This window comes from Medicago truncatula, chromosome 1 (assembly GCF_003473485.1).
Source record: "Medicago truncatula cultivar Jemalong A17 chromosome 1, MtrunA17r5.0-ANR, whole genome shotgun sequence".
Classification (NCBI taxonomy): Eukaryota; Viridiplantae; Streptophyta; class Magnoliopsida; order Fabales; family Fabaceae; genus Medicago; species Medicago truncatula.
The window spans coordinates 30,684,724-30,709,286 of NC_053042.1; the positions used below are offsets into that span (position 1 = coordinate 30,684,724).

Sequence of the window (24,563 nt, forward strand, 5' to 3'; positions counted from 1 at the left end):
ATAGTGATTTTCACCCTTGTAATATAGGCCATTTTCGGTTTGGTTTCTGTCCTCGCAATTTTTTTTTTCTTCCGGAAAAACCCCTTCCCCCATCCAACTCAGCAGATTCGCTTATGTGGCGCTGACTTGGCTTTTTTTTCATTTTTTTAATTGGCCACATCAGATTTTATTATTAAAATATATGAAATTTAATTTTTAAAAATACAAAAAAAATATCATTTATATTAATTTAAAAATAAAAAATTATTTAAAAAATTTGAAAATAAAAAAATTGTAAAATTGGAAAAAAATTCAGGATTTTTTTTTATGGATTCTTTTTAAAAAAACTCTGGAAATGTTTTTTATTACCAAATTATTTTTCCATAATTTCGTAATTTTTTTTTTAAATTTCGAAAAAAAATCTTAAATGTTTTTTGTTTATCTTTTTTTTTTTTTTTTTAAATTTTTTGGAAAAAATCTGAATATTTTTCTGATTTTTTTAGATTCTTTAAATTTTTTGAAAAAAGTCTGAATTTTTTTAGGATTTTTTATTTTTTCAAATTTGTTAAAAACAAAATCTGATGTGGAAATGGTTTTTTACATGTGGGCAATTAAAAAATGAAAAAAAAAATGCCAACTCAGCGCCACATAAGCCGAGGACATAAACCAAACCGAAAATTTTATAGGGGCGAAAACCGAAAATGACCTATATTACAGAGGTGAAAAACACTATTAACCCAACAAAATAATAAGAGCGTGAAAAAAGTTATAACATTTAGTACCAAGGAATTCTCTCTTTTCCTTATGAGGAAGGAATTCTCTTTTTATTTCTTCATTTGGATTGATTGAAGACTTTCTTTGTTGCTATTTTCACTTCACTTAGAAAACTATGAACAAGGTTAATTACGATAGCTCATATTTTGTTTGTTTAATGAAACATCTTATTAGTGGAAGGCTAATGAATGAAAATTCTGATTAAATTTGCAAGCAATGCTCGTGAAGCTAGGTCCTAAAATTCAAATAAAGATAATAGTCTAGACTCTAGAGCGCATAGCCACACATAAGTTGGGGGAAGAAAGTACCCAACTCATGCGTTTTGGCCTGTGTTTGTGCTCTTCCCAACTCATGCGTTTTGGCCTGTGTTTGTGCTCTTCCCAACTCATGCGTTTTGGCCTGTGTTTATGAAGCACAAACACGATCCGAACACCGATACGTCGACATTAGTAATAATTAGAAAGAAAAAAAAAAAGAATAATTGAATAAAATCACATGTCAATGTTGGTGCTACATAGACCTACAGGGCTACTGTTGTTGATACATTATCATAACCTAATAATCTTGAAAAAAACTAGTCGTCCTATAGAATGATAAGAATAACATAAAGTTAAGATTAAATAATGACTTTGTCATCATCATTTACATACATGCGACTGGACAACATAATAATACAGATCAGTGTAGTCTTCAGGCTGTTCCTTACTCCTGAAGGCTGTCACTGTTTAATATCAGTTCAGGCTGTTCAGGATTTGGTTTCGGTTCCTGTGAGTTCTTCACCGGACTTTCAGGATCTGGTTTTGTTCCTTGTGAGTTCTTCGCCGCCTTCTGTTTTGGTTTCGGTCCTGGCTTCTGTTTTGGTTTCGGTGCTGGCTTCTCTTTCGCTGGACCTGACTCTTTTTTCGTCTTCTCGTTGGTTTTGGCCAATTTGCTAGCTGGGAAGTGTAGTCTAGCCATCAAAGGGCGGGGTGTTCGCGTTTCCCTTTCAAACCCCCGCACGCAAATATATCCTACAAAGCATTTTCATCATCCGTTATATTATTTGGACACTTTTCTATTCAGTTTCTATGTTGGTTCCTCTTGCCAGGGAAGAACCATTCTTGATCATTTTAATTTTTCAAACAAATACTAAAATGAGTGCTAAACATTTCTTTAGCATATTTATGCCATAAATAATGTTAACTTTCATTGCTCTTATACTTTAAGTAGATATAAAAAAACTTCGCAACGGTAATCTAAGCAAGAACTACATGTAAGGGTCAGAAAATCAAGGAATTGAGACAAGCATAGACATACAAGTTGTGTCTTTCGGTGCAAGTGTTTTAATGTATGTGTGCATGTGCATTTGTTCTATAACCGTCCCATAGGAAAAAAAGATAAATTATGTAAACTATGAAATGACTGAAAAAAAGGAGAGAAAACAAGGATGTATTTAGTAGCATTTTGTTACACAAATAATTTACCCTAGTAATTAGGCTGTATTTAATATCTTTCTTATTGCTTGTGAAGGCAGTTGTATTTATGTTTGATTTGCTAGATGATGTTTTGATTGCATATGCATACTCTTGTTAACTTATGCTAAAGAAGCAAAGCTTTAGTAGCAGCACTAGGAGAACGACAATATGGCATATATCATAAATTCCATCTATGCCCCCCTTTGTTCTAAAACAGATGATTAGATGTTTCATGTTTGCAAATTTAACCTAAGCGATAGGTGGTAGGAGGCACATTATAGTGGCACTGTGATGCATCACGTTTCTATCAATTAATTTGTAGAAATATGTTTCTTTAGTCTTTGATCCAGTAGCATGCCAAAAGAAATGCAAACTAGTTATGTTAATCACACCATTAAAAACAAGCTAAAGAGGGATATTCAATTAACAAAGCAGGATTATATTCTTTGAATTAAATCTTACCTCTCCAAAAGGCTTGTTGAATTTCTTGTGTTGATAATCCTGTTTTTCCAAAAAAGAAAAAAATAATCAGCTTCATTGTTTGAACGACACTAACGTATGCCATAATATATTACCATGGTCTGCATTCTTTACCTTTAAATATTGATGTTGTTGAGGTTCCAAAATATACCGTTCGCCTATTGAGGTTCCAGATCCAACTTCGGGGAACACTGACAGGATTAATGCTAGACCCATGGTCAGCAAATACCTGCTTCGAATGATACATGTTAGTGGTACTTGAATTGTAAACATACACACCTAAAATGGATATAAATTTCGCTATCTGTGATTTCACACTATTTTACCTCGTTGACTTGGAAATAAGTGCCATTAAGTGGAAAGCTCCCACGCATAGCTGTTCGACATGGTATCTGTTCATATTTATTATGAGAATTAGTAGTGAATAAGAATTAGGAAACACGTGGTTAAAATCATTAATTTGACATGCATTCAGACCAGAAGTGTGCCTCTGACTATCTGTGAATTTGCTTCACGGAAACTGTTGCATGAGAAACATTCCATCTCGTTGCAAAGCTGTCCACATTCTTCGCGAGAGTTGCATTTGCACTCAGGTGCCTGTGTTGAATCGGCCGTCTCTCCTAATTTTATAATTTATTTGGCAAAATGAGTTACAAAATACCAGAAAACTAAAACAATCATGTATTTAAAATTTCCCAACTTATTTTGGTGCAAAGTGCAAAAAAAGATTTCTCTAGGTAATGAAATCATTATTTTTGTCTACCTGGAGTCCATATAGCAAGAAGATATTTTCCAGGATCATCGGGTTCTCGTTTTTCCCACTGTAATGCACATGTAGTTAACAAAAGTTTGACACATAGGGTAAAATAGATTCACAAATGCAGTAATAACTAACCCCTTCCAGAAGAGGATGCATATCCGGGAGTTCGTAACTGTATGAAGAGAACACAATATCGGTATAAGTTTGTCAGAACTTTTTCACTACTATAAGTTGTTACAGCTTTTTCACTACTACAAGTCTAATATATATATTAACCAATTGTTGGTTTTGCTTTTGTAGTATTCATTACTTTCTTTATCTGACATTATACTAGTGTACTCCCAAGGTATTTAGTTGGATATGAGTTATGTTACTTACACACAATGCTCTGTTCGTAATCGGCTAACATTCTTTAGCTTGGGCCCAGGGATGGAAGCAGCTTCTGGATGCAAAGCAACCAGAGCCTTTGACATTTCACCTTCTTGAAGTTCCATGTTTTGTTGCATATAGTTTTGTAAATTAAGAGTGAACTCCTCCATGTTAAGCTTAATGGTGGGAATTTCACATGGATCATCAATGAAGGCATCCTCCATATCACTTAGTTCTAGCTGCGAACATTCTGGCTCTGGTGTTGTCGGTTCTTCAATGATAGGTTGGCAAATATTCACTTCAGATTTTGCCAGTTGTCCACTCACTTCTGTTTCGGGAATTTCTTCCACCACTTGGTTTGTGTTCTCAGGAAGAGGCAAGTGCAACTGACTCATGACTACAGGTGGGTTCTCATCAGTCACACCGTTTCCAGATACACTAACCATACTCCTCTGCTCTGGTCCAGGCAGGGCCAGCCTTGCACTGCAAGCAATAAAGCTTCTGTTATTGATGTTATCATAATTTCCAGTACATGCATATTTTTGTATTTTTATTGTGGTCCTGAGAAAATTTTCAGCTGTTACCTAAGCAGCCATTTCTTAAATTTACTGTTTTGATTAGGATAGAATGCAATTAGTGTGATGTCATTAAAATGAGGTAGCTACAAGCTAGTATTATAATTCTGGATATATGAACATTCTAGTATTCCCTACTTATATTGCTAAGAGCAATATTTGCAGTGCCTTCTAGAGTTCTAATGTATGAGAAAGGAGTTCTACTTGGTACTGCATAGTTTTCCCTCTCAGAGAATTTTAAGATATTATATGCATACCTAGCAAATGCACTTGCAAAGTGTCGACATTCTGCTCTCATCGGGCATGCATTACAGTTTGGTTTGCTTTTTGTACAGAAGACCTGCATTCATTGTAATTCATGTCTAAATCACGACGGGTTTCGGTTAAGTAGGGTTGATCAGTCTCAATAGATAACGCAACTTACCTTCCCAAATGTAATCATCTGGTAATGTAGCTCATATCTGTAACACATTGCAATTGCAATAAAACATACAAAGTATTAATCAATAGGTAAATTGCCCTTGCTAAACTTACAAAAACAAAGAAAATATTAGTACTTGTTTCTGTTCTTTTGCTATATAAATTCAAAAAGAAGTACTTACAATGTTTTTTGATCTAGCTTGCACAGTCGAGGCCAAAGATATTTTTGTATGGACTCCAACACCGGGTACCTACAATTGACAATGATATTAGCTTTTCTTATCCAAAAAAAAAAAATAACACCTTACATTATTTATTTACGTAGTACACACATTTCTAGGAGATGCAACTGTAGTGACTCGGGTAGTGGTTGGAGAGGCACCCATCCCAAGCGTACTGCTATACGTCCAACATTTGTGTCTACCTGTTATATGGAAATAATTTATTAGATTTATTCCATATTCCTGCAATTGCATACCTTTGTTTTCAACTTACCGGGAAGGCAAGATGGTGCAGTGTTAAAAGCCGCACACACTCCACACTTTTCAATCCCAGTCCTCTTACGCTCAGCAAATATTCTCTGTATACATGAATCAAATTTTATTATGCACATATATGTATATTCTTCTGCATGAAATAGGTCTAGCTGATAGTTTAAAATGTTGGTTTCACCAATCATACAGTCCAGACATGCTAAAATTGTATTATGAGAAGTAGTACTAGAATTAAGTAGATTAATGAATCATTCAACATACTTTGCCTGGTCAGGTGGAACGTCTCTCAGCCACTCGAGGTCAATGCTTCCATGATCATCAACCACCCTATTCAGGAATTTCTGCATAGTAAATCATGTAAAATGAGCTGCATCAAATGGGTTCTTTCTGTTCAGAAATTGATTGATCGTTAGTTTTTCACTGAAACTTGAGTTTACCTGAATACGCTCGGCAAGCCTGTTGTTCATGCCCCGCTCTTTGATAACATCAGCAATTACACCGACATCTGCGCATCTCACGGCATCCCAGTCTAAAGAATCCATGGTGTTTTCTGTCTTTTCTCTTTTCCCAGCCTTAGCTTGTGCTTTTATTCGTAAACTATCCCAGTCAAATTGTTCCTGTTCCTCCTTTAATTGACTTTTGGTCTTTACTTTTATTGGGGTAGAACTTATCTCATTGGTTTCACTCCTCACAACATCTTTGTGATCACCAAGGTTTAAATACCTTTCATTCTGAATCAGATCATGAGTTTGTCCAGAACTGTTGAAAAAGTTTTGCTGCATGTGATTAGTCTGTTCCTGAGGATGGACTTGAGATGCAATAGTTTGAGAATGAGTAACCTCAACAAGGCCTGCAGACTTGGCTGTTTGAAAACTAGGTGTATTCATCTCATTTTCATGTTTATTCTTTAAGATGCCACTTGATGAAGCTTCTGCTTTGAAAGGATCATGAGCTTCAGAGTTGTGGGTGAGTCTCAAATTACATTCATGGGACGGGATGATGGATTCTTCCAAAGAGCTGTGAGTGACATCTCTCATGTTCTCAGTTGATTTGCTTCTTTGACTTTCAATTTCATAAAACTTGGTTGAACTTACCATTTCAAGAAGTTTGCAGAAAGAACCGTAATTTTTGTACTTTGCTGTGCTTGACAGATCTTCAACACTGTTGTACTTTGCTGTGCTTGACAGATCTTCAACTTCTGAGTTGCTATCTGAGCATGATCCTATCTTCTCAGGATTTTGATCATTTGAAAACTCTCCAGATATTTGAGATGAAATGACAGAGGATTGGGACGAAACTATGTCATTTAACTCTTTCCCAGCACCATCATAACATGATTTTTCTTCCCCTTCCTCAATCATAACCATTGGACCAGAGGATTGAGATGATTCTGTTAGTTTGCAGTTTGATTCATCTGTTAGGCTAATTGGGCTACTGGTAATTCTGCAGGAATCATTGCTGCTGACAGCTTTTTCTCCAGAATGCTCAATTATGTCTTTTGTCATAGAACTCTGGTTGCAAACAGATTGATTCAATAAGTTCACATCACATTCTGTGTTCTCTTCCGGTTCCACTATATCCACTTGTTGTTTGTTGACCGCTTGGCTTGTGCCTTCTCCGTCACAAGCTGTGCTGCCTGACTTTTTGGGAAACCGAGCAGCAAGGGACATGAACGCAGAGCTGTCAACAGAGAAAAAAGCTGTTTTTGTGGCACGTTGTTGAATTCGAAGTTAGTAAAAAGAAAGAAAAAAAATAAACTCATAGCGTTTATACCTGGAAAGATGGTCCGTGACATTTTGAGTGAGGAAAACTCCTACAACTGAATCCACAACTGATCCTTTCCATCGAGAAAATCGTCTGTCTCCTGTTGATTATGTTTTATATTATATATGAAATATGAGATTAAAGCCAATGAATGCAATGGAATAAACTTGGATTGAAGGTCTTGCACTGATACCTTGTACAAGATGCATTCGTGCAATAAATGAGTCTGCTCGCCCACGGAACACTTTACGTTCTTCTTCCCACCATTTGGCCTTTTCTTCATCTGTTCCATCAACCCCATCATGATTTATATCTAACAGCAAAAGCTTCCACACTCTATCAGTCTCCTCATCTAGGTCAACTTTCGGTCGTGGACGCTGTTTTTTTATGGGATCAAATGAGCCCTGAAAGGGAACAAGTGCATTCTGCTTGTATAAGACAATGTCTCCCACTCCTGCGTTTATGTTTAGCTGTCTAAATTGCTTAACTAATGCTTCAACATCATACACTTTTTTCCGCCTTCCTCCGCGAGCAGTACCTGCAGTGCAAAATTACATTGTATAACTTGTCCTTTAAAATACATATTATGTTATTAACACAAAAATCAAGTATTTAGTGGAAATACCTGATGACTTCCCTAGTGCCAAGTGGTGATTTCCCAAGGCAACATTATGGCACTGTTGCATCTGATTCTGATCTGTGTTGGGATGCGCTGAACTGGAAAGAGCACTTCTCTTTCTATTTTGCTTCTTTTTTACACTTGATACAGGCACATCTTCAACTAAGACGTCAATACATGTTTGAGGTCTTTCTGCATCTCTCATTGCTTGTTGGTCTGAAAAATCCAGCTGATTTGCTGTATAATTTGGTTCGATAAAATTTCTAATTCTCGTTAGCGAATTATAATCAGAAGTTTCAGCCGGGAATTGAGATTTTTCTGTCACCCTTCTCAAAGATAATCTGAACTCATCAAATGTTTGAGTATTATGGATATAATTTTCTCTATATTCATTTATGATTGGGAATACAGGTGCATTATATCCAAAACCATACATCCAAGAGTTGTAGTTTGATGCATAAGGATGCATTTGAGCATCTTCGGGAGTGAATATTAGTGGTGCTCCATTTTCAGTAATCACAGAAGATGTAATATGAGAATTGGAAGTTTTCCCCTTCTCAGTTCTCCTTTTCTTCTGGATATTTGAAAATTGAAGCGGAAACTTTGACTGGTATGAGGCCAATCCATTATAGTGTGCGCCAATTAGATTCATGCTGCTGTTATCTGCATGTTCAATGGTTCCAGCATGCTCTCTCTCGCAACCAACCATTTGTAACTTTATTGTTGAAACTTGACTGTTACTGATGTTTCCATCCTCAGCAGTTGCGAGGCCCTTTCTTTTGTTTTCGTTCCTGGCATTCTGCTTTTCCCCAGGAGGATTGCTTTCGGGAAGACATGTACTTGGAGATTGTGTGTTTTCAGATAATGACGCGCAATAATGTAATATCTCTTTCACCAGGGTGTTTTGATCGCTGGTCAGGCTTTCGTTGCACATATAACTTTCATCTCTTCCTCCTTTGTCAAAGTTTATGGACATTTTACATGATATTGTAGTAGGTTCAGACATAATTGGTTCAGTCAATCCACCTGTCCTTTTTGTTGGAGTAGAAGTCATTTTCGATCTCTTCTTTCTTACACACTTCTTATCGCCATCTGAGTTTTCTTTTGGCTTTGCTCCAGGATGATTACCTTTTGAAGGACATGTACTCGGGGTTTGTGCGCCTTCAGGTAATGGCATGTAGCTATGTAATGCCTGCTTCATCCAGGTATCTTTATTATAGGCAAGGCCTGCAGGTGTTTCCTCTACTGTGTCGCCAATATGCACATTTAAAACTTGTCTGCATGCAGAACTTTCATCTTCGGTTCCCATGTCAAAATCCGAGAACCTTCTCATTGGCGTTTCTTTAGAATCTGGCATCATTGGTCCAGTCAGTTCTCCTGTCATTTTTGTTTGACAAATAGGAGACTTGTTCAACCGTTTTCTTCTCTCATACTTGTTTCCAGTCAGCTTTTCTTTCGACTTATCCCCAAGGGGGTTGGTTTGTGACGGGGATGTACTTGAGGTTTGTCCATTACTACAAAATGACATGTAATTACTTTCTGTTGCCTGATTCATGAAAGTCTTCATATCATAGGAAATGCCTACATCAACTTCCTGCATTACTGCAGCAGTTTCTTTGCACGGATGCACAGTTGGAGTTTGTTCATTATTACAAAATGACAGGTAATTATTTTCTACTGCCGGGTTCATAAAAGTCTGGATATCATCGGAAAGGCCTACATCAATTTCCTGAATTTCTGCTCCAGTTTTATTGCACGAGTGCACAGTTCCATTTTCTCTATCTGCAGAACTTTCATCATTTGCTCCTCTGTCAGAATTTATGGACATTCTACAAGAAGTTATGGCAGATTCTGGCATCACTTTTCCAGGCAAGTCTCCGGATACTTCTGTAGGAGTGGAAGACTTGTTCAATCCCGACCGTCTCACATACTGCCTTTTGACACCTGGGCTTTTTTTTGGCTTTGCTTCATGGGGCATTCTTGAAGATGATTTTGTGGCTTGTGTGTCTTCTGTTAATGGAACGTCTGGATTTGTTCGATCTGTGACTTCATTTTCTTTGCTCAGGTGTATAGTTGCATTTTCTTTGACTGCAGAACTCTCTTCCACTCCTCCTTTGTCAAAATTTATGGAACTTTTACTGGTTGGTTTGGCCAATTCACACATCTTTTCTGTAGTCAATTCACCTGTCATTTCTGTTGAAGGGGCAGAAGTCTTGTTCATTTTCCTTCTCACACGTTTCTTCTTGCCCGTTGGGTTTTCTTTTGACTTTTCCCCGGGGCTGGTGCTTTGTGAAGATGTATCTGGGGCTTGTGTATCTTCTGGTAATGACATGGAACCGCTTGATGCATGCTTAACCGAAGTGTTTAAATCACAGACAGGGCCGAGATTGGTTTCTTGTACGGCTACACCATCTAAAAGTGCAGTTGGATTTTCATTTTCTCTGCCTGTAGAACTCTCGTCTTTTGATCCTATATCAAAATTTAAGGACCTTTGACATGACATTTTGGTAGCTTCAGGTGTTTTTTCAGCTAATTCACTTGTCACTTCTGTTTGAGTAGTAGAAGTGTTCAATCCTTTTCTTCTCACATACTTCCTCTTGCCGGTTGTGTTTTCTTTTGCTTGAGCAGGCTTTGGGGTAGCTGGCTTCGGAGTCCTTTTGGGTTTGACTTCTCTAATGACCTTGGGGCGGTGCTTTTTTCTCCTTGGCTTTTTTTCTGGTGTTTTATTCAGACCAGTACAGAGACTGTTTCCCTCATCTGGGTTGTAAATCTCCTTCAGTTGTGAAGAAACAGCAGCAAATTCTACGGCAGGGTCATAGAGCTCTTTGTTTGGTGGAGTTCCATCCTTGTCAAGCTTTTTGGCAGGGTCATCCTCATAATCTCTCTTGCTACAACAAGCATTATCGGATGTTTCTACATCAAAAGTTCAGATAGAAATGAGTAAGAGCAATACAACCAAAATTCATATACAACAATGAAGAGGGAGTTAAAGTCGAAACTTATTGACTAGGAAATAGTGAACTGAAAGCTATAATTGTGGAGCAAAAGGTTGTATGATTCCCATAGTGTGTCATGGTCACAAAACTTACAAGTACTTTCAAATAAATTTGTACAAAACGAGTGATAATGGGAAAAAATAATACAGCTACAAGACATTCTATTTGTTTTGGATGAATCTTTCATCGCAGCCGTGTTCGGTGTTCGACACGTGTCAACAGGTACCGACTGCCGACACGATACACCGACACTCGTGATTACATTTAATTAATCCAATAAATATTACCAGAGTCAATGTGTCTGTGTCAGTGTCGAGTCCAGTTACTCTTCAGAGTATCCAATTGATAACTATCGATTCTTTCCTTAAATCTTTTCGGCATGGTTTTTAATTTTCATAGCTTTTTGTAAATTACTGCTAATACTCATACTGTTCATGTGAGTTATAGGGAAAAAAATAAAATACAACGCAAAATTAAATTAAAAATAGTCACAGAAATTAAAAATAGTAAAAATAATTGTAGCACTTGGCTTACCATGTCCATGAGGATCCCTCGAATTGTCACAGATAACCGAAGAGACAAACAGATCATTCAATCCATTAATGTTTCCTAGCTGTGTTGCATAAGAATTCGCCGAAGCCGCCTCTGTCGGAACCAAAGATTCATTAAAACCCATATCACTCCAACATGAAACATTCTCAGAACCTGTCTTGTCACAGATTTTACCATTTTCACCTCCAATGTCTGTAATTGCAGCCGCAGGTACAATCCCATCATGGGATTCTCTGTTTTTCTCTCCACCATGTGAGAATTCAAGACATGCAAATGCTCCATTAGCTTTTGGAGTACAGATCGGAGCTGATTTTGGCACAACTGGTTTAACAGGGGTTGAAGGGATCCATGGAATCTCTGCTTCTGGCTTCTTTCTATCATTTTCACCTACCTCCATTTTCACAATTGACCTCAAAAAATTGAATTTTTTTTTTCAATTTCTGAAAAAAATGATGAAATTGACAACTGGGGTCAATCTCAAAACACTGAACAAAGCTCAATTTTCTGATAAAGGTCACAACTTTTGGTCAATCTTTGGAATGCATTATCAAGAATGATTCATGAACCTAACAGAGAAAAAAAATGAAATAAAATAATAAAAAATTAAAAAAAATTAGGAAAATTAAAATGCATGAATCATGAATCAATAAATGAGAAATTGAAGACTTGACAAAAAAAAAAAATAAAGAGAAATTGAAGAATAGAATCAAAAAATTAAGATGGAGTTGTTCTTAGTTGATGTAATTAGAGTAATTAATTACCTTTGTAACATAACTGGTGACAGATGAAGCTGTAACTTTACTCTGTAATTCTGATAAGATTTTATGAATTTATGTTAATTAATTAACATAAAAAATCTGAAACAAGCAAAGTGATTCTTATTGCTGTTCCTTTGGAATCTCCGAAACTTTTACCAAAGAAAACAGAAATGAGAGAAATTCATGGGAAGGGTAGTTACACAGAGTCAATGCTCAAGAGATCTAATAGCATGCTAACACTGTGAGTTCACCCACCGAATGAGATCAAGATAAGAGAAGAAAGAACACAAAATTCTATACTTCACAACTAGGTTAATTCATTTATAATCTCTATTGTTTAGGTGGAAGAGATCAAACATGTGTTTGACGAGTTGTATAAATTTATTCTTTCTCACAAAGATGCAACGTTTCGTTAATGAAGGATAATTTTGTGAAACAGTTTATATTGTTACGTACTTGCATGCATGCATGCGAGAATTTAATTTATATACACTGTCAGCGAAATTTAGAATTTATTATTATTGTCAGAGGTTTAAAAGGAAGTGGTAGTTTACACTTATACCCATGACTTAATATTTTAATCAAACAGGACTACCAACTACTTAACAGTTTTAAAAGGTTTCTTTGGTGGAAGTCAACTGAAAAATCTCCAGTAACAAAATTTAGAACTTAGAGCATCGACAATGGAGCTCTCATCCTTTTGCTATTTAAGCGGGTCTCAAATTACTTATTATTTAATTATATATTTTTAGAGAAATATTAACCAATGCCTCCGGAACACTGGTTAAGAGTCAAATATAGTACTCTATCCGTTTCAAAATGAGTGTCGTTTTAGCCAAAAAAAATTGTTTCAAAATGAATGTCACTTTCAGTTTCCAATACATTAATAACTTTTTCTTTTCAATTTACCCTTCAATTAATACTATGTCACACTACTTCCAAAGTATTATTTTTTCTTTAATGAAAGTTGTGTTGTTATTGCATTAAAAGCTTAAAAAAGTGTTCTTTTTTACTTAAAATTTCCATTTTTAGCTTCCTTAACCCGTGCCCAGGGGTACCGATTAACATGACCCATTTTTTTAATATTACTTTTTTTATCTTAAATTATAAGTCGTTTTGGAACAACAACAAAATTGTCTCAGATTATACGTCAATATATCAATAAATCATTAATATAATTTTTTTATTATACCTTAACTATTTATCATTCTTTCTTCTTCTAATTATTTATCCGATCGTCCTCGTGAGCTTAGCTCAGTTGATATGGACAATGCATTATATATGCAAGGTCCGGGGTTCAAACCTCGGCCATCACAAAAAAAAAAATCTTTATCTGATCTTTTTAATACTATTAATGAAAGATAATTTTATGAAACAACTGATATTTCTCTTTTTCATACAATTAATGAAAGATAATTTTATGAAACAACTGATAATTTCTCTTTTTCATACAACATTAGTTATCTTTTCTTAATTTGTGTGAAATTGTCATAACGACTATAATTGAGACGAATGGAATAATACTCCCTTCATCCCATAACAACTGAGGCATTTGTAAATAAAAAAAAAGTGTCCCAAAATAACTGAATTATTTCATTCCCTTTATAACTCTAATTAATACTACTTTCATCATTTTCAATTCAATATATTACACTTTATATTTATGATAGTGGAGAATGCATCAATACTTAACAAGTGCACTTAAAACTATTTTCCTCTCTCATTCATTTATACATTAATACGCGGGAAATGAGCTTTTGTCTCAGTTAATCCGGGACGGATGGAATATTTAAGTGTCCTCATGACACGCTTTAAACATCTTTAATAGTAAGTTTTTACGAAAATTTGAGTAATAAATGCATTAGAGTTTGTAATATTTGACTTTTTTAAATAATATTTTTTAAATTTATGGTCCTTAAAGAATGTTCCAGAGACACTCGTTAACAAGACTCTTTTTTTAAAGTTTGTTATAACCATACAAAATGTATTTTAAGTGAAGAATGGTACGAAAAACACACAAAATGTAAACAAGTAGCATTAACAACGTGAAATAGATAAAAACAAGATAGGTTTCTTTAACATTGTTGTCAATTTTGTCAGAAAAATTATTACTAGTGTTGCGAAGAATCTACAAAAGAACGTGATTCTTAGCAAAGAGTAGTGTCATTTACCTCCCCAACCTCTTGTTATAAAAGATCTCTAAAAAAAATCACGGATATTAAGGAAAATTGTTGAAATGATAAATTTATTTGACACGTGTGTTAGTTTTACATATTTAACCCTATGATTATTAATATCATAAGAGAAAATAGATATTTTACATTTTTCAGTAGTCAATTAAACAAAGGCATTTCTGTAAAGAAATCTTTAATACCTATGAAATTGTATAGAGTCATATATTTAGTGACAAACAATTGTTTGTAAAGGGTTTTATAATCAAAGACGAATAATAAAATATTTGCATGTTGTACACATATTACATGCAAAATTCAATTCTGATTCACCATCGGCGTTAAATAATTAGCGTCCTTTCAATAATTTAATGAAATAGGATAGGATAGGATATCAACTACTTTTGAGTGTTAAATAGTTAATTCCTTTAGGCTTTATTTGGGAGTTTAGAGGGAAGGGAAGGGAGGGCTTTGGGGAGTTGGAAATATGTAGAAATATGGATAAAAAATTCACATTTTGTAAAAGAACATATTTTTAAAGAATGATAAACTAATACTTATGATTAATATACTTTTAATTTTAAGAATATTATAAGAACATAGATTGAATTTGAAAACTTAGTATAAACCCTCCATAACCCCCCAAAAACCTCCCCCAATACAATTTTTGAGTTACCCCAAATGAGGGGGATTTTTTATTATGAGTAAAAAATTAACCTCCAAAGCCCTCTCCTCCCAATATCTTCTATTTCTTCCATTTGCTCCTTCCTTTTTTTCCAAAACCCTCCCCTCCCCTCCAAACTCCCAAACAAAGCCTTGGTAAACTGAAGTCGATAAAAACATTTCTAAAAAGGGTCTTCACACAGTTCCGTTTAAAATTAGTCCTGCGGAAAAATATTATCTAATTCAAATATTAAATATTTTGTAGTTTGCTTCAGTTTTTCCTATGAAAAAATGTAGTTTGGTTTAACTTTGATTACTTTCTCAAAACTATCAAATAGTTTCATTGTTGGTAAAATCTAATTCAGCTTACAACATTGAAATTGTTAGGTTCAATGTTCCACAAATCGCGTGTCAACTCGGCGAGTTTACCGAGTTTACGTGTTTAGGTGCTAAAAACGAGTTAACTCAGAGGTAAACTCGATTTCTGGTAAAATCGGAAAGTTTGACGAGTTTGACCGAGTTAACACTCAGTAAACTCGTGTGAAATCGGGCGAGTTTACCGTTTTTGCGAGTTTACTCCTGTATTTTTTTTTTCTTCAAAAATGGCCCATTGTTTTTGGCCCATTTTTTTCAAGCCCAAATGAAAACATATTTACTTTCTAGCTTACAACATGTTTCAGCTTACTCAAGTGAAACATTTCATATCATTTTCTTTGAGTTTTCAAGAACAGGGGAGCGAATGAAACATTAGGTTTTCGAAGATGAAGATATAGATGAGAATGGTGTTATGGAACTTTAGAAGATTGACCTTTCGAAGAAATTACCTAGTTTGTTTTTATGGATAGTTTTATTCTCAAGTTTATAAATTTGTGAAACTTTGTTTTTGGGATGGGTAGACTTTAGAGACTTATGAAACCTATGCTTTTGTGTGTTAATTTTTCTATTTTGATACTAAGTTAAGCATACCACTTTTTTATGGTGGTTTTCTACACTTTGCATTTATAAGTAAGTCTATATTTTTCACTATTGATCTTTTTACAGTATTATATTAGCTTACATATGTATGCATATAATAAATTGTATAAAATTTCAATTTTAGGTAAACTTGTACGAGTTTACCTAGGTAAAACGAGTTGAGGTAAACTCTCGAGTTGCAAAACCTTGGTTAGGTTGAACGCTCTCATCTGAGTTTGAACCTGAGACCTTACTCTGTGCGTGTATGAACTTTTTTTTACCAAGTTAATAAATAGAGAAATGCTAACATGTGCCTTTGAAGCATAAGTTAAGAAGCCAAATATATAAATGTTTTTTTGAAAATTGTGCATTCAATGTGTTAAAAGTTTCAAAAGTTATATTTTCAATATAAATTTTATTTTTAATTTTCATTTTAAGCTCCTTAACTTATGTTGTAAGGGCACAAGTTAGCATGAACCTAATAAATATTATTAAAAAACCTACAAATAATATGTTAATTTGATATCTCATAGTAATGGTAAAATAAAGATGTATTAGAATATATGTGTGTGTGTGTTCAATTTCTTCTTACAAAATCAATATGAAATCAGATCGAATAATATTTGGTTTTTGTGCGATTTTTTCTATAAATTTGTGGTCTTTATTTTTATTGATTTTAAATGAACATTTAAAATCTAGAGTGTTAAAATTTTAAAACATTAACTTATGAGAAGTCCACGATGCGGAGGAGTGGGTTGTTTGATCATGATTTAAGAAAGCTTGTTGGTGATGGGAAAGTCACTAGCTTTTGGTCAGAAAATGGATGGACAGAGATCTCATGAAAAACCTTTTTAGTAGACTTTTTGAATTATCGTCGGTCAAAGATAGATGCGTTGTAGAGATTATAATGGAGGGAGAAGGTGTAAGAAAGATGAATTGCACTTGGAGAAAAAGTTATTTCAATAGGAGGAGGAGTTTGTGGTTGTTTGCAAAGAGGTGGTGTTAGGGTCTATTAAGAGGGATGGCAAGGAGGACGGTTAGAGGCGGCATATTCAAGTTATTAAGGGAAAGTTAGACGTTATTTGGTTCTCTAATATTTCTACAATTTTGAAGGTTCAAAAACCCTAACGGGTATGGTTCTGTTAACAAAAATTCGAAAGGGTCTGGTTCGTTTAACCTGGAAGGGTTTGGGTCGTTAAACACGAAAGGGTATGGTTACTGACGTATTGGACTCATCCCTCGATCTAAGTTCTTACATGTTGTTTGGCTCGAAAGAGCTTTTATGCTTGTCGTTGACCAGGGAGCTGTTGGCACTTGGATTTTGTTACTGTGTTGGCGGTCGATCCATTCGCCATATTTAAACTCTTACAGTTCTCTGCAAATATTCATTATTCATCTTTTTTTGTAATCTGGTTTCGTGTCCGTACGCGGGTTCGTTAGGTTGCGCTTGTGATTAGTGAATTTTGTTAGAATAGATTAGAGTAGATCCATTGGACTGATTTATCACGATGTATTTTCATTTGGGTTATTCCTAAGTCAGGTTTAATGTCCCCAGTCTTTGTATCTCTTCTTTTTATTTTATATATATTTTCTATTTTGCCTAAAAAAAATGCAATCATCTTTAAGCAAGAAGACTTCAATTGGGAGAAGGTACTGGAGGAGGCTAAAGTTCTATTTTGGCATATTCTTAGCTCAATGTCCAAAGATTTTACCTTTTCTCTAAATCAGTTGTTGTTGAATCCATTGAGTTGATTGGGTGATGATTGGTATATTGAGATTGAGGTTCAATGATTGGTATATGTTAGTAACAAATTCCCCTAACATATTAATTATTGACAATTTTTTTTAATTAAAATACTCAAGTTTAAATCATAAAGTAATCAGGAAGTTTATACTCACTCCGTCCTATAATAATTGAGCCATTTGTAAAAAATATTGTCCCAGAAAAATTGATTCATTTCACTTTTCAATACAATATTAATTACATTTTTTCAATTATAACACTAATTAATATTCCCTCGGGTCCTATTTATAAGAAACATTTGACTTTTTTGATTCATTGAATAAATGATGTATTTGGTCTATATTCTATACCAAGTACATTAATGACTCAATGAATTTAAAAAATCAATTTTTTCTTATAAATAGGACCGGAGGGAGTATTACTTTCAATAGTTGATAGAGAAGAATGCACCAATAATTGATAAGAGAACTCAAACTCATTTTTCTCTCTCTTTCACTTATACATTTTTTCTTAATAAGTGTGAAATGAGTCAAAGGCTCGGTTAAAATGGGACGGAGAGAGTATATGTCAAACTCAATTTTATCATACTTTTGAATTTTATGATCTCTAAGGCTAAGACTTTGTTGGCCTAGCTTTTCACATAGGCCTATTTAAAATGAGAATTGATATTTGTACAACCATTTTTGTACAATTTTTGTACAACATTTTCTCTCATAATCATATTATTTTCTTATTCTCTCTCTTCTTTTTTCTCTCTCCATTGTTTTTGACCAATAAAAAGAGAGCACAACAAGGTTGTCTCAAAAGTTATAACAAAAAAGTTGTTTAAATAACATTACTTGATTAAAATAGTCCCAGGTATTAAATATATGACAATTGTCTTTTAGGTATCTAACATATGCTCAGAGACACCTTAAATTACCCAAGACATCTTTAAATACAATTAACTATCGGGACCTTTTAAATTGGTTAAATTGATTTTAAAAGTCATCGAATGATAATTAATTATTGTTCAATACGTATTTGTGAGGAATTTTTAGGTGCCTAAATAGATAATAGGATCCCTGTTTTATGCAATCATAAATAAATTGTTAAAACGAGATTATTAGAGAAGTTTGCATCATATTAACATGTGATTTAAGAAATTTGTTTAAGAAATCTATAAAAAAAAATATCTTGAAAGTATAAGCCATCATCACATGTAAAAATAATAAATGCACATCTATGCTTGTTAATTGAAAGGGTGAAAAGAAATCTATGTGATTTTTTTTAAGGGTGAAATTACATTGATAACTTTATTGAGAAAAATTTACTTTTTCGATGTTTTAATGTGTTGAATACACAAATTTTAAGATAAAATTTTCATTTTAAACCTCTTATCAAATGCCCTAAAGGCATTTGTTAGCATTTCTATTTTCTTAATCATTTATGCTTGTTTAGGTTTTGACACATTTGACTATCACATACTTCCTCTTATCACTATTATAAACAAACAAAAAATAATTCTTTTAATATTTATTAAACAACCGATGTATCTAGTATATATTATAAATCAGATATATTAGTTGTTCTATAAATTTAAAAAGTGAATTTTTATTATACTATTAGTGACCGAAGGGAGTATCATTTGATAAATTTAGTTTTCATTTATTTGAAATCATGCAATCCAAATCAGAGTATACCCTCTCCGATCTCAATTTTAAGCAAAAAATTACTTTTTAAATCGATCAAATAATTAATTTGTTTGATAAAAAATAAAATAAAGACCAAATACACTAGTTATAGAATGACATTAATAAACGAACATTTGCTTATAATTGAAACCCGACGATGAAGTATTTAAATCCTTTTTAGATCATATAAAATTCACTATACATGTTACATCTACGCCGACGGCTGCAACTGTGGTACCTTTCTCCTTCACAATTAATTCTCCTTCACGTAACCTCCGAATCATTTGTGTCGCAAGGATCGTGGCGGTTTGTGGTTTTCTTACCGGTGGTTGTGGTTTGCGTCAGTGGCGTGTAGCTGTCCTTTTTTTATCCAGTTAGTTGTTTTGCTTGATTTGGTGGCAGACTCCCTCCGGGGTCTCTGTGTTTTTGTTTTTGTTTTTGTGGTATCACCGTCGTTCCGGTAGTCTCGATGCTGCTGTTTCTGTTTTGGCAGGGCTGATGGTGGTGTTTATGGATGGTTGTGTTCGCTGTCGTCGTCATGTTGTTCGCTGTTTGGGACTTCGGTAGTTTGGTATGTGTTTTCTTGCTTCTGTTCAGCAGAGGTTGGGAGGGTTGCAAATCTGGACTTTTTTGCAGTGGTTGAGTTTCATAAACCCGTAAGGGTCTGGTTCGTTTAACCCGAAAGGGTCTGGTTACTAACGTATTGAACTCCCCTCGATCTGACTTTTTACGCGTTGTTTGCTCGAAAGAGCATTTTATGTCTGTTGTTGATTCAGGGGATTGTGGGCTCTTGGATTGGATACCGTGTTGACGGCCAATCCATTCGCCGAGTTTTATACTTTAATTGTTCTATGCGAATGTCCACTTTTCACGCTTTTTTGTAATCTGGTTTCGCGCCCGTACGCTGGTTCGCTGGGTTGCGCCAGTGATTAGTGTATTTTTGTTAGGATAGATTAGAGTTGTTCCACTTGGGCTGTTTTATCATGATGTATCCCCGTTTGGGTTATCCGTGGGTCAGGTCTATGTCCCCCAAACTTTGTATGTGTTAGTATTTTTTTTTTGGCTTAATTTTTTTTTTATGGAATTACTATTTAATTTTTTTAAGGAAAAGATTTCATTAATTTGATAAGTACAGAGGACCATAGAGCCACGCATGCAAACTAGGAACAGCAAACAAAGAAGTTCAATCCTTGTGTGATTTGTCCATTTTCCTTCTTTAATAGGCAACAACAATAGGACCACTTAGTGCAAGGTACATCAATGTGTGTTTGCATTGAAATCTTCTATGTAAGATATTGACCTTTACCTAATTTTAATTTTCAAAATGATAAAATAATTTTCTGTAAAATGTTTTCAGTATTCGATCATAGTCAATGACTATATCGGTCGCAGAGCTACCTGATATGTTTTCACTTTCCACGTTCATTAGTTTTAATTACAAATTAACGTTTTAATTTTGGCATTGATTGTATTAGAAGGGGTTGTCGTGTGGTAAAATTGGTTGAAACATTGAAAGAGTTTAAAAAGACCTGAGTTACATTTGCGGTGCTGAGAATTTTTTCTTGGTTCAATCAACTAATAAATGTAAAAGACATTTCCTTCAAAAAAAAATGTAAATTTAAAAGACATAATATTACAATATTTTTTAGGACAAAATTACATTATTAATTCATAAAAAAATTATGTCAATTAATATTTAATGAATTAAATTTATTAATTTAATATATATTTTTATATATAATAATAATAATTATTATTATTTTTTGGTAGATAGGCGAGATGACAAAGCTATCATAAACTCACACACACAAGCGGAGGCACAGAGGTTCGAACCCCGGTCGTGACGTCCGACCTAACAATTTCGGCATTTTTGCCAGTTTTATTCGATAAATTTTTTATTTCAAATTTATATTTATTTTAGTTTTTATATTTGTAAAAAATCAAATGTAACACCTCCGAAATAAATGTAACGGTAAATGTAACATCTCTATATTATGCATTGTTCTTATCAACTGAGCTAAGCTCACGGGGATAGTAATATAATTCTAACACATATATATAAATTAAACGTACAAACCAAAAAAACTAAACTTAAATTAATTGTAGAGAATCAGAAATTTATGGGTGTTTCCTATTTTTGTAGATTATAAGCTCAATGTCAGAGAGAGCTTAGTTCCGTATGTAAGGACATTGTATAATATATGCAGAGGTTAGAGTTTGAACTTCGATCACCTCTTATTCCCCTTAATAGGTGAATTTCTAACCATTATACTACTTGATAAAAAAAGATAGGAAGTTCGATCGTTTTTTCTTTTTGAGAGGAGCAGGCCCGATCTTTTATTGCCCAACATTTAAAAAATAATTCTTTCATTATAAATTATAAAGGTAATTAAATGATTGAATTCAAGTGGTTTAATGAATTCCACCAAAAAACGAATCGGAAGTTTAATTTTAAGCGGAATAATTCTTTGCTAAAATTTAGTTTCCTCTTAACAGAACTTTAGATTACTTTTTTTTTTTTCAAGAAGAATAAAATATATAAAAAAAATCATAAAAAGTTCCGTTGCCGGGATTTTAGATTGCTAAAGTCCTCTTCTCATAGGAAGAGGCTTAACACCCAAAACAACCAAAATTAGGTTTTGGTTAAAATGGTGAAAAAGAGACAAAAAATTATACACTACAAACTCAAATATTACTTAAAATAAGGTCCAAAAAATCAGCTATAAACTCGTGATGAAATGTCAGTTATCAAACATATACTTTTTTAATCATGCGAGCTTATAAACTTTAAACTAGAAGCCAATATCTTTGTCTTGCCAAACATACCTTAAAAAAAATATCAGTATACTATTGGTTCTAACGGAGATACTTGAGACATACTTTGTGTGAGTATTCTAAATTTCGAGGTACCAAGCAAGCTATTCTTTCATGATCATAAGACCAAATAAATAGTCTTTGGACACACTCACATGAAGATATTATCTTTAAAATATTTAATTATTTTTTTATCAAGTTTCTTTTCATCTTTAAAAAAAATATTTGTTTATGTGTGTGTGACCAAACACTATTTGTTTGGCCTTGTGACCATATTAGAATTGCTCGTACTAAGTTCATTATTATGACAACAATTGAAGAAAACCATCAGAGATGGCCCAATAATTTTTAAAAGTAAGGGTGCGTTTGATTTGCTAAAAAATAAAAGACATGACAGAACAACTCCAGTTGTCCAGTGTTTGATTTGTACAATTGTTTTAGGTACAAGATAAACTGGAGGCAAAGGACAGGACAAAAACTTATATTTTTGTCCCTCACCGAACCACAACACAACTTTTTGTCCCACGTACAAGTTGTCTAAAATACCAAAATAATATTTCGTCCCTCAAAAATCGTATATAAAAAAATTCAATGCTATAAAAATTTGTCCTATATTGTTCTGCCTTGTGTTGTGTTGTTCTATCTTGTACTGTTCTGTCCAGTACTTACTGTTTTGCAAATCAAACACACCTTAAGTGAGACCTAAAATGATGTTGAATATATGAAGTCTTTTTTGTTTGGATATGAGACTTTTTTCCTATAAAATTTAATGAAAAATAATTTTTGTTGGTGGGTCTAAAGTGGAAATAGATCATCTCCTTCCTTTATTGTTCAGGCATCCTCATATGTTTCATCCAACAACTGAAGGTCATAACAAATAAAGAAAAAAATAACAGCAGATTTGAAAAGAGAGAAAAACATAAATGAATGGCTCAAATGATGATAGGATAGACAGCAGCAGAAAAATGCAAGAGAACATCAAGGTTTCATCCAACAACTGAGAGATCATAACAAATAAAGAAATAAATAACTGCAGTTTTGAAAATAGAGAAAAACATAAATGAATGGCTCAAATGATGGTAGGATAGACAGCACTAGAAAAAATGCAAGAGAACATCAAGATTTGTCTAAAATGGACTTTAATTACTAAAAAAAAAAAGTAGGGGCTTTAATGGCCTTTCCCTTGGGTCGGCCTGAAAACCAAGTCACTAAGGTGAGATCATTGGTTAAAGAAAAGAACATCTGTCAACTGACGATAATTTAGAAAAATTGATGGCAGAAGATATTCCAATGATTTGAATATATAAGGAAAGTTTGAAAAGAGAAAGGAGCACGAAATATTCCACGCCTCATTGTTAATCTCACTCTGATTTGGTTTCCTTTTTCTTGTACTTCTTCTATTATTATCTAGTAATGAGTATAGCAGATTTATGGTATTCCCTAAATATGATGTACTATTGTAAGTGTGGTAAATATATTAAAATTAAAATTAAAGGTTTTTGCTGACAAGTGTTTTAAGAATACTCTTTAAGAATTTTGTTAATGAGTATTCTAAAGATACTTTTTAAAGATTTTTAATAAAAAACTATTCATTGAAAAAGTTTAATATTTCAATTTCTGATGGATTGAATGCATAAGTTTTTATATAAACTTACTATCTAAAGTCCTTAAAAAGTATCATTAGGATACTCTTTAGTATTTCCCTAATTGTTTAAAAAAAAAAGCATTTCCCTAAAATAAATATTTAAATTTGTCTTTAGTTTGTTATTTGGGTCAAATATATTTTTGGTCTATATAAAATTTGATTTGGATGCTCTAAATTTAGTCCATAATAAATTTTAGTTGAATTTTTAATTTCTAATATGTTTTAGATGTTTGCAAGAAGAGTGGTGCTATATGGCAAAATGATGTTTGGGTCTTTCGACGCTGACATTTTATTTGACATGCAACCAACGTGGCAAGCTAGTCACATTTATTTTATTACTTTTAGAATAAAATTAATGTGTTATTAATTAACATTTAACTTTAGTTAATTTTATCTTTTGTTGTATTTTTTTTCGAACAAACTAAAATAAATTATATTACGACTTATAAATGATTCTACCTACATAAGACATAGAGTAGAACACCAAAGTTAATACACAGTTACAAGTCTGAGAGTCAAATCAAAAAACAATAAAAAATTAGCCAAAGATCAAACAAAAAAATGGACAAAGCAGTTGTTGTGGGATAGTTTATCTCTGTGGAGGTGTGGAAAATATTCGCAATGCTTTTTTTCTTCTTCTCATTTTACGTCTTATTTGATTATTAATTTGAAAGCATCATAACTTTATGATATTTGATATTCGAGATTATTTAACATGTACTCTCGAGTACATGGTAAAACTTTTGATATTGTTAATCAGTTATGGATCAAATCCAAAGTTAATTTTTTTTCCTATAAATCAATGAATAAATCAACCACTAAGATATTTAAGAGTGACATCATATGTATTCAATCTATCTGTTTCTTGATTTTAAGACATTGTTGTTTTTGGTTTGGTTAAAGTA

General features: G+C 33.5%; 1 protein-coding gene across 2 annotated transcripts; it reads right to left on the minus strand.

The window, feature by feature from the left end:
- Positions 1–1,209: 1,209 nt before the first annotated feature.
- On the minus strand, positions 1,210–12,394 carry LOC25483895 (DNA glycosylase/AP lyase ROS1). 2 transcript variants are annotated; one of them, XM_024777928.2, is made up of 21 exons: positions 11,998–12,394; positions 11,411–11,802; positions 11,219–11,329; positions 7,695–10,601; positions 7,263–7,607; positions 7,079–7,169; positions 5,743–6,985; positions 5,567–5,646; positions 5,307–5,391; positions 5,144–5,235; positions 4,994–5,062; positions 4,816–4,852; positions 4,649–4,731; positions 3,826–4,299; positions 3,583–3,619; positions 3,451–3,508; positions 3,165–3,307; positions 3,014–3,079; positions 2,802–2,916; positions 2,670–2,708; positions 1,210–1,763 (listed from the first exon to the last, which is right to left on the minus strand). In XM_024777928.2, the coding sequence occupies exons 2-21, from the start codon at positions 11,631–11,633 to the stop codon at positions 1,456–1,458; spliced, it is 6,606 nt and encodes a 2,201-aa protein (XP_024633696.1). In that variant the 5' UTR covers positions 11,634–11,802; positions 11,998–12,394; the 3' UTR covers positions 1,210–1,455. The 2 variants fall into 2 exon arrangements, with proteins under 2 accessions (XP_024633696.1, XP_024633689.1); XM_024777921.2 differs by having other exon boundaries at positions 11,219–11,802.
- Between the last annotated feature and the right edge of the window lie 12,169 nt (positions 12,395–24,563).

Excerpts from the sequence above, each read along its gene's own strand:
- LOC25483895 (XM_024777921.2), bottom strand. The coding sequence starts at position 11,633 with ATGGAGGTAGGTGAAAATGATAGAAAGAAGCCAGAAGCAGAGATTCCA. Across the intron at positions 3,620-3,825 it reads TTACGAACAGAGCATTGTGT|TTACGAACTCCCGGATATGC; the intron begins GTAAGTAACATA and ends CTCTTCATACAG. Across the intron at positions 2,709-2,801 it reads AACAACATCAATATTTAAAG|GATTATCAACACAAGAAATT; the intron begins GTAAAGAATGCA and ends TTGGAAAAACAG.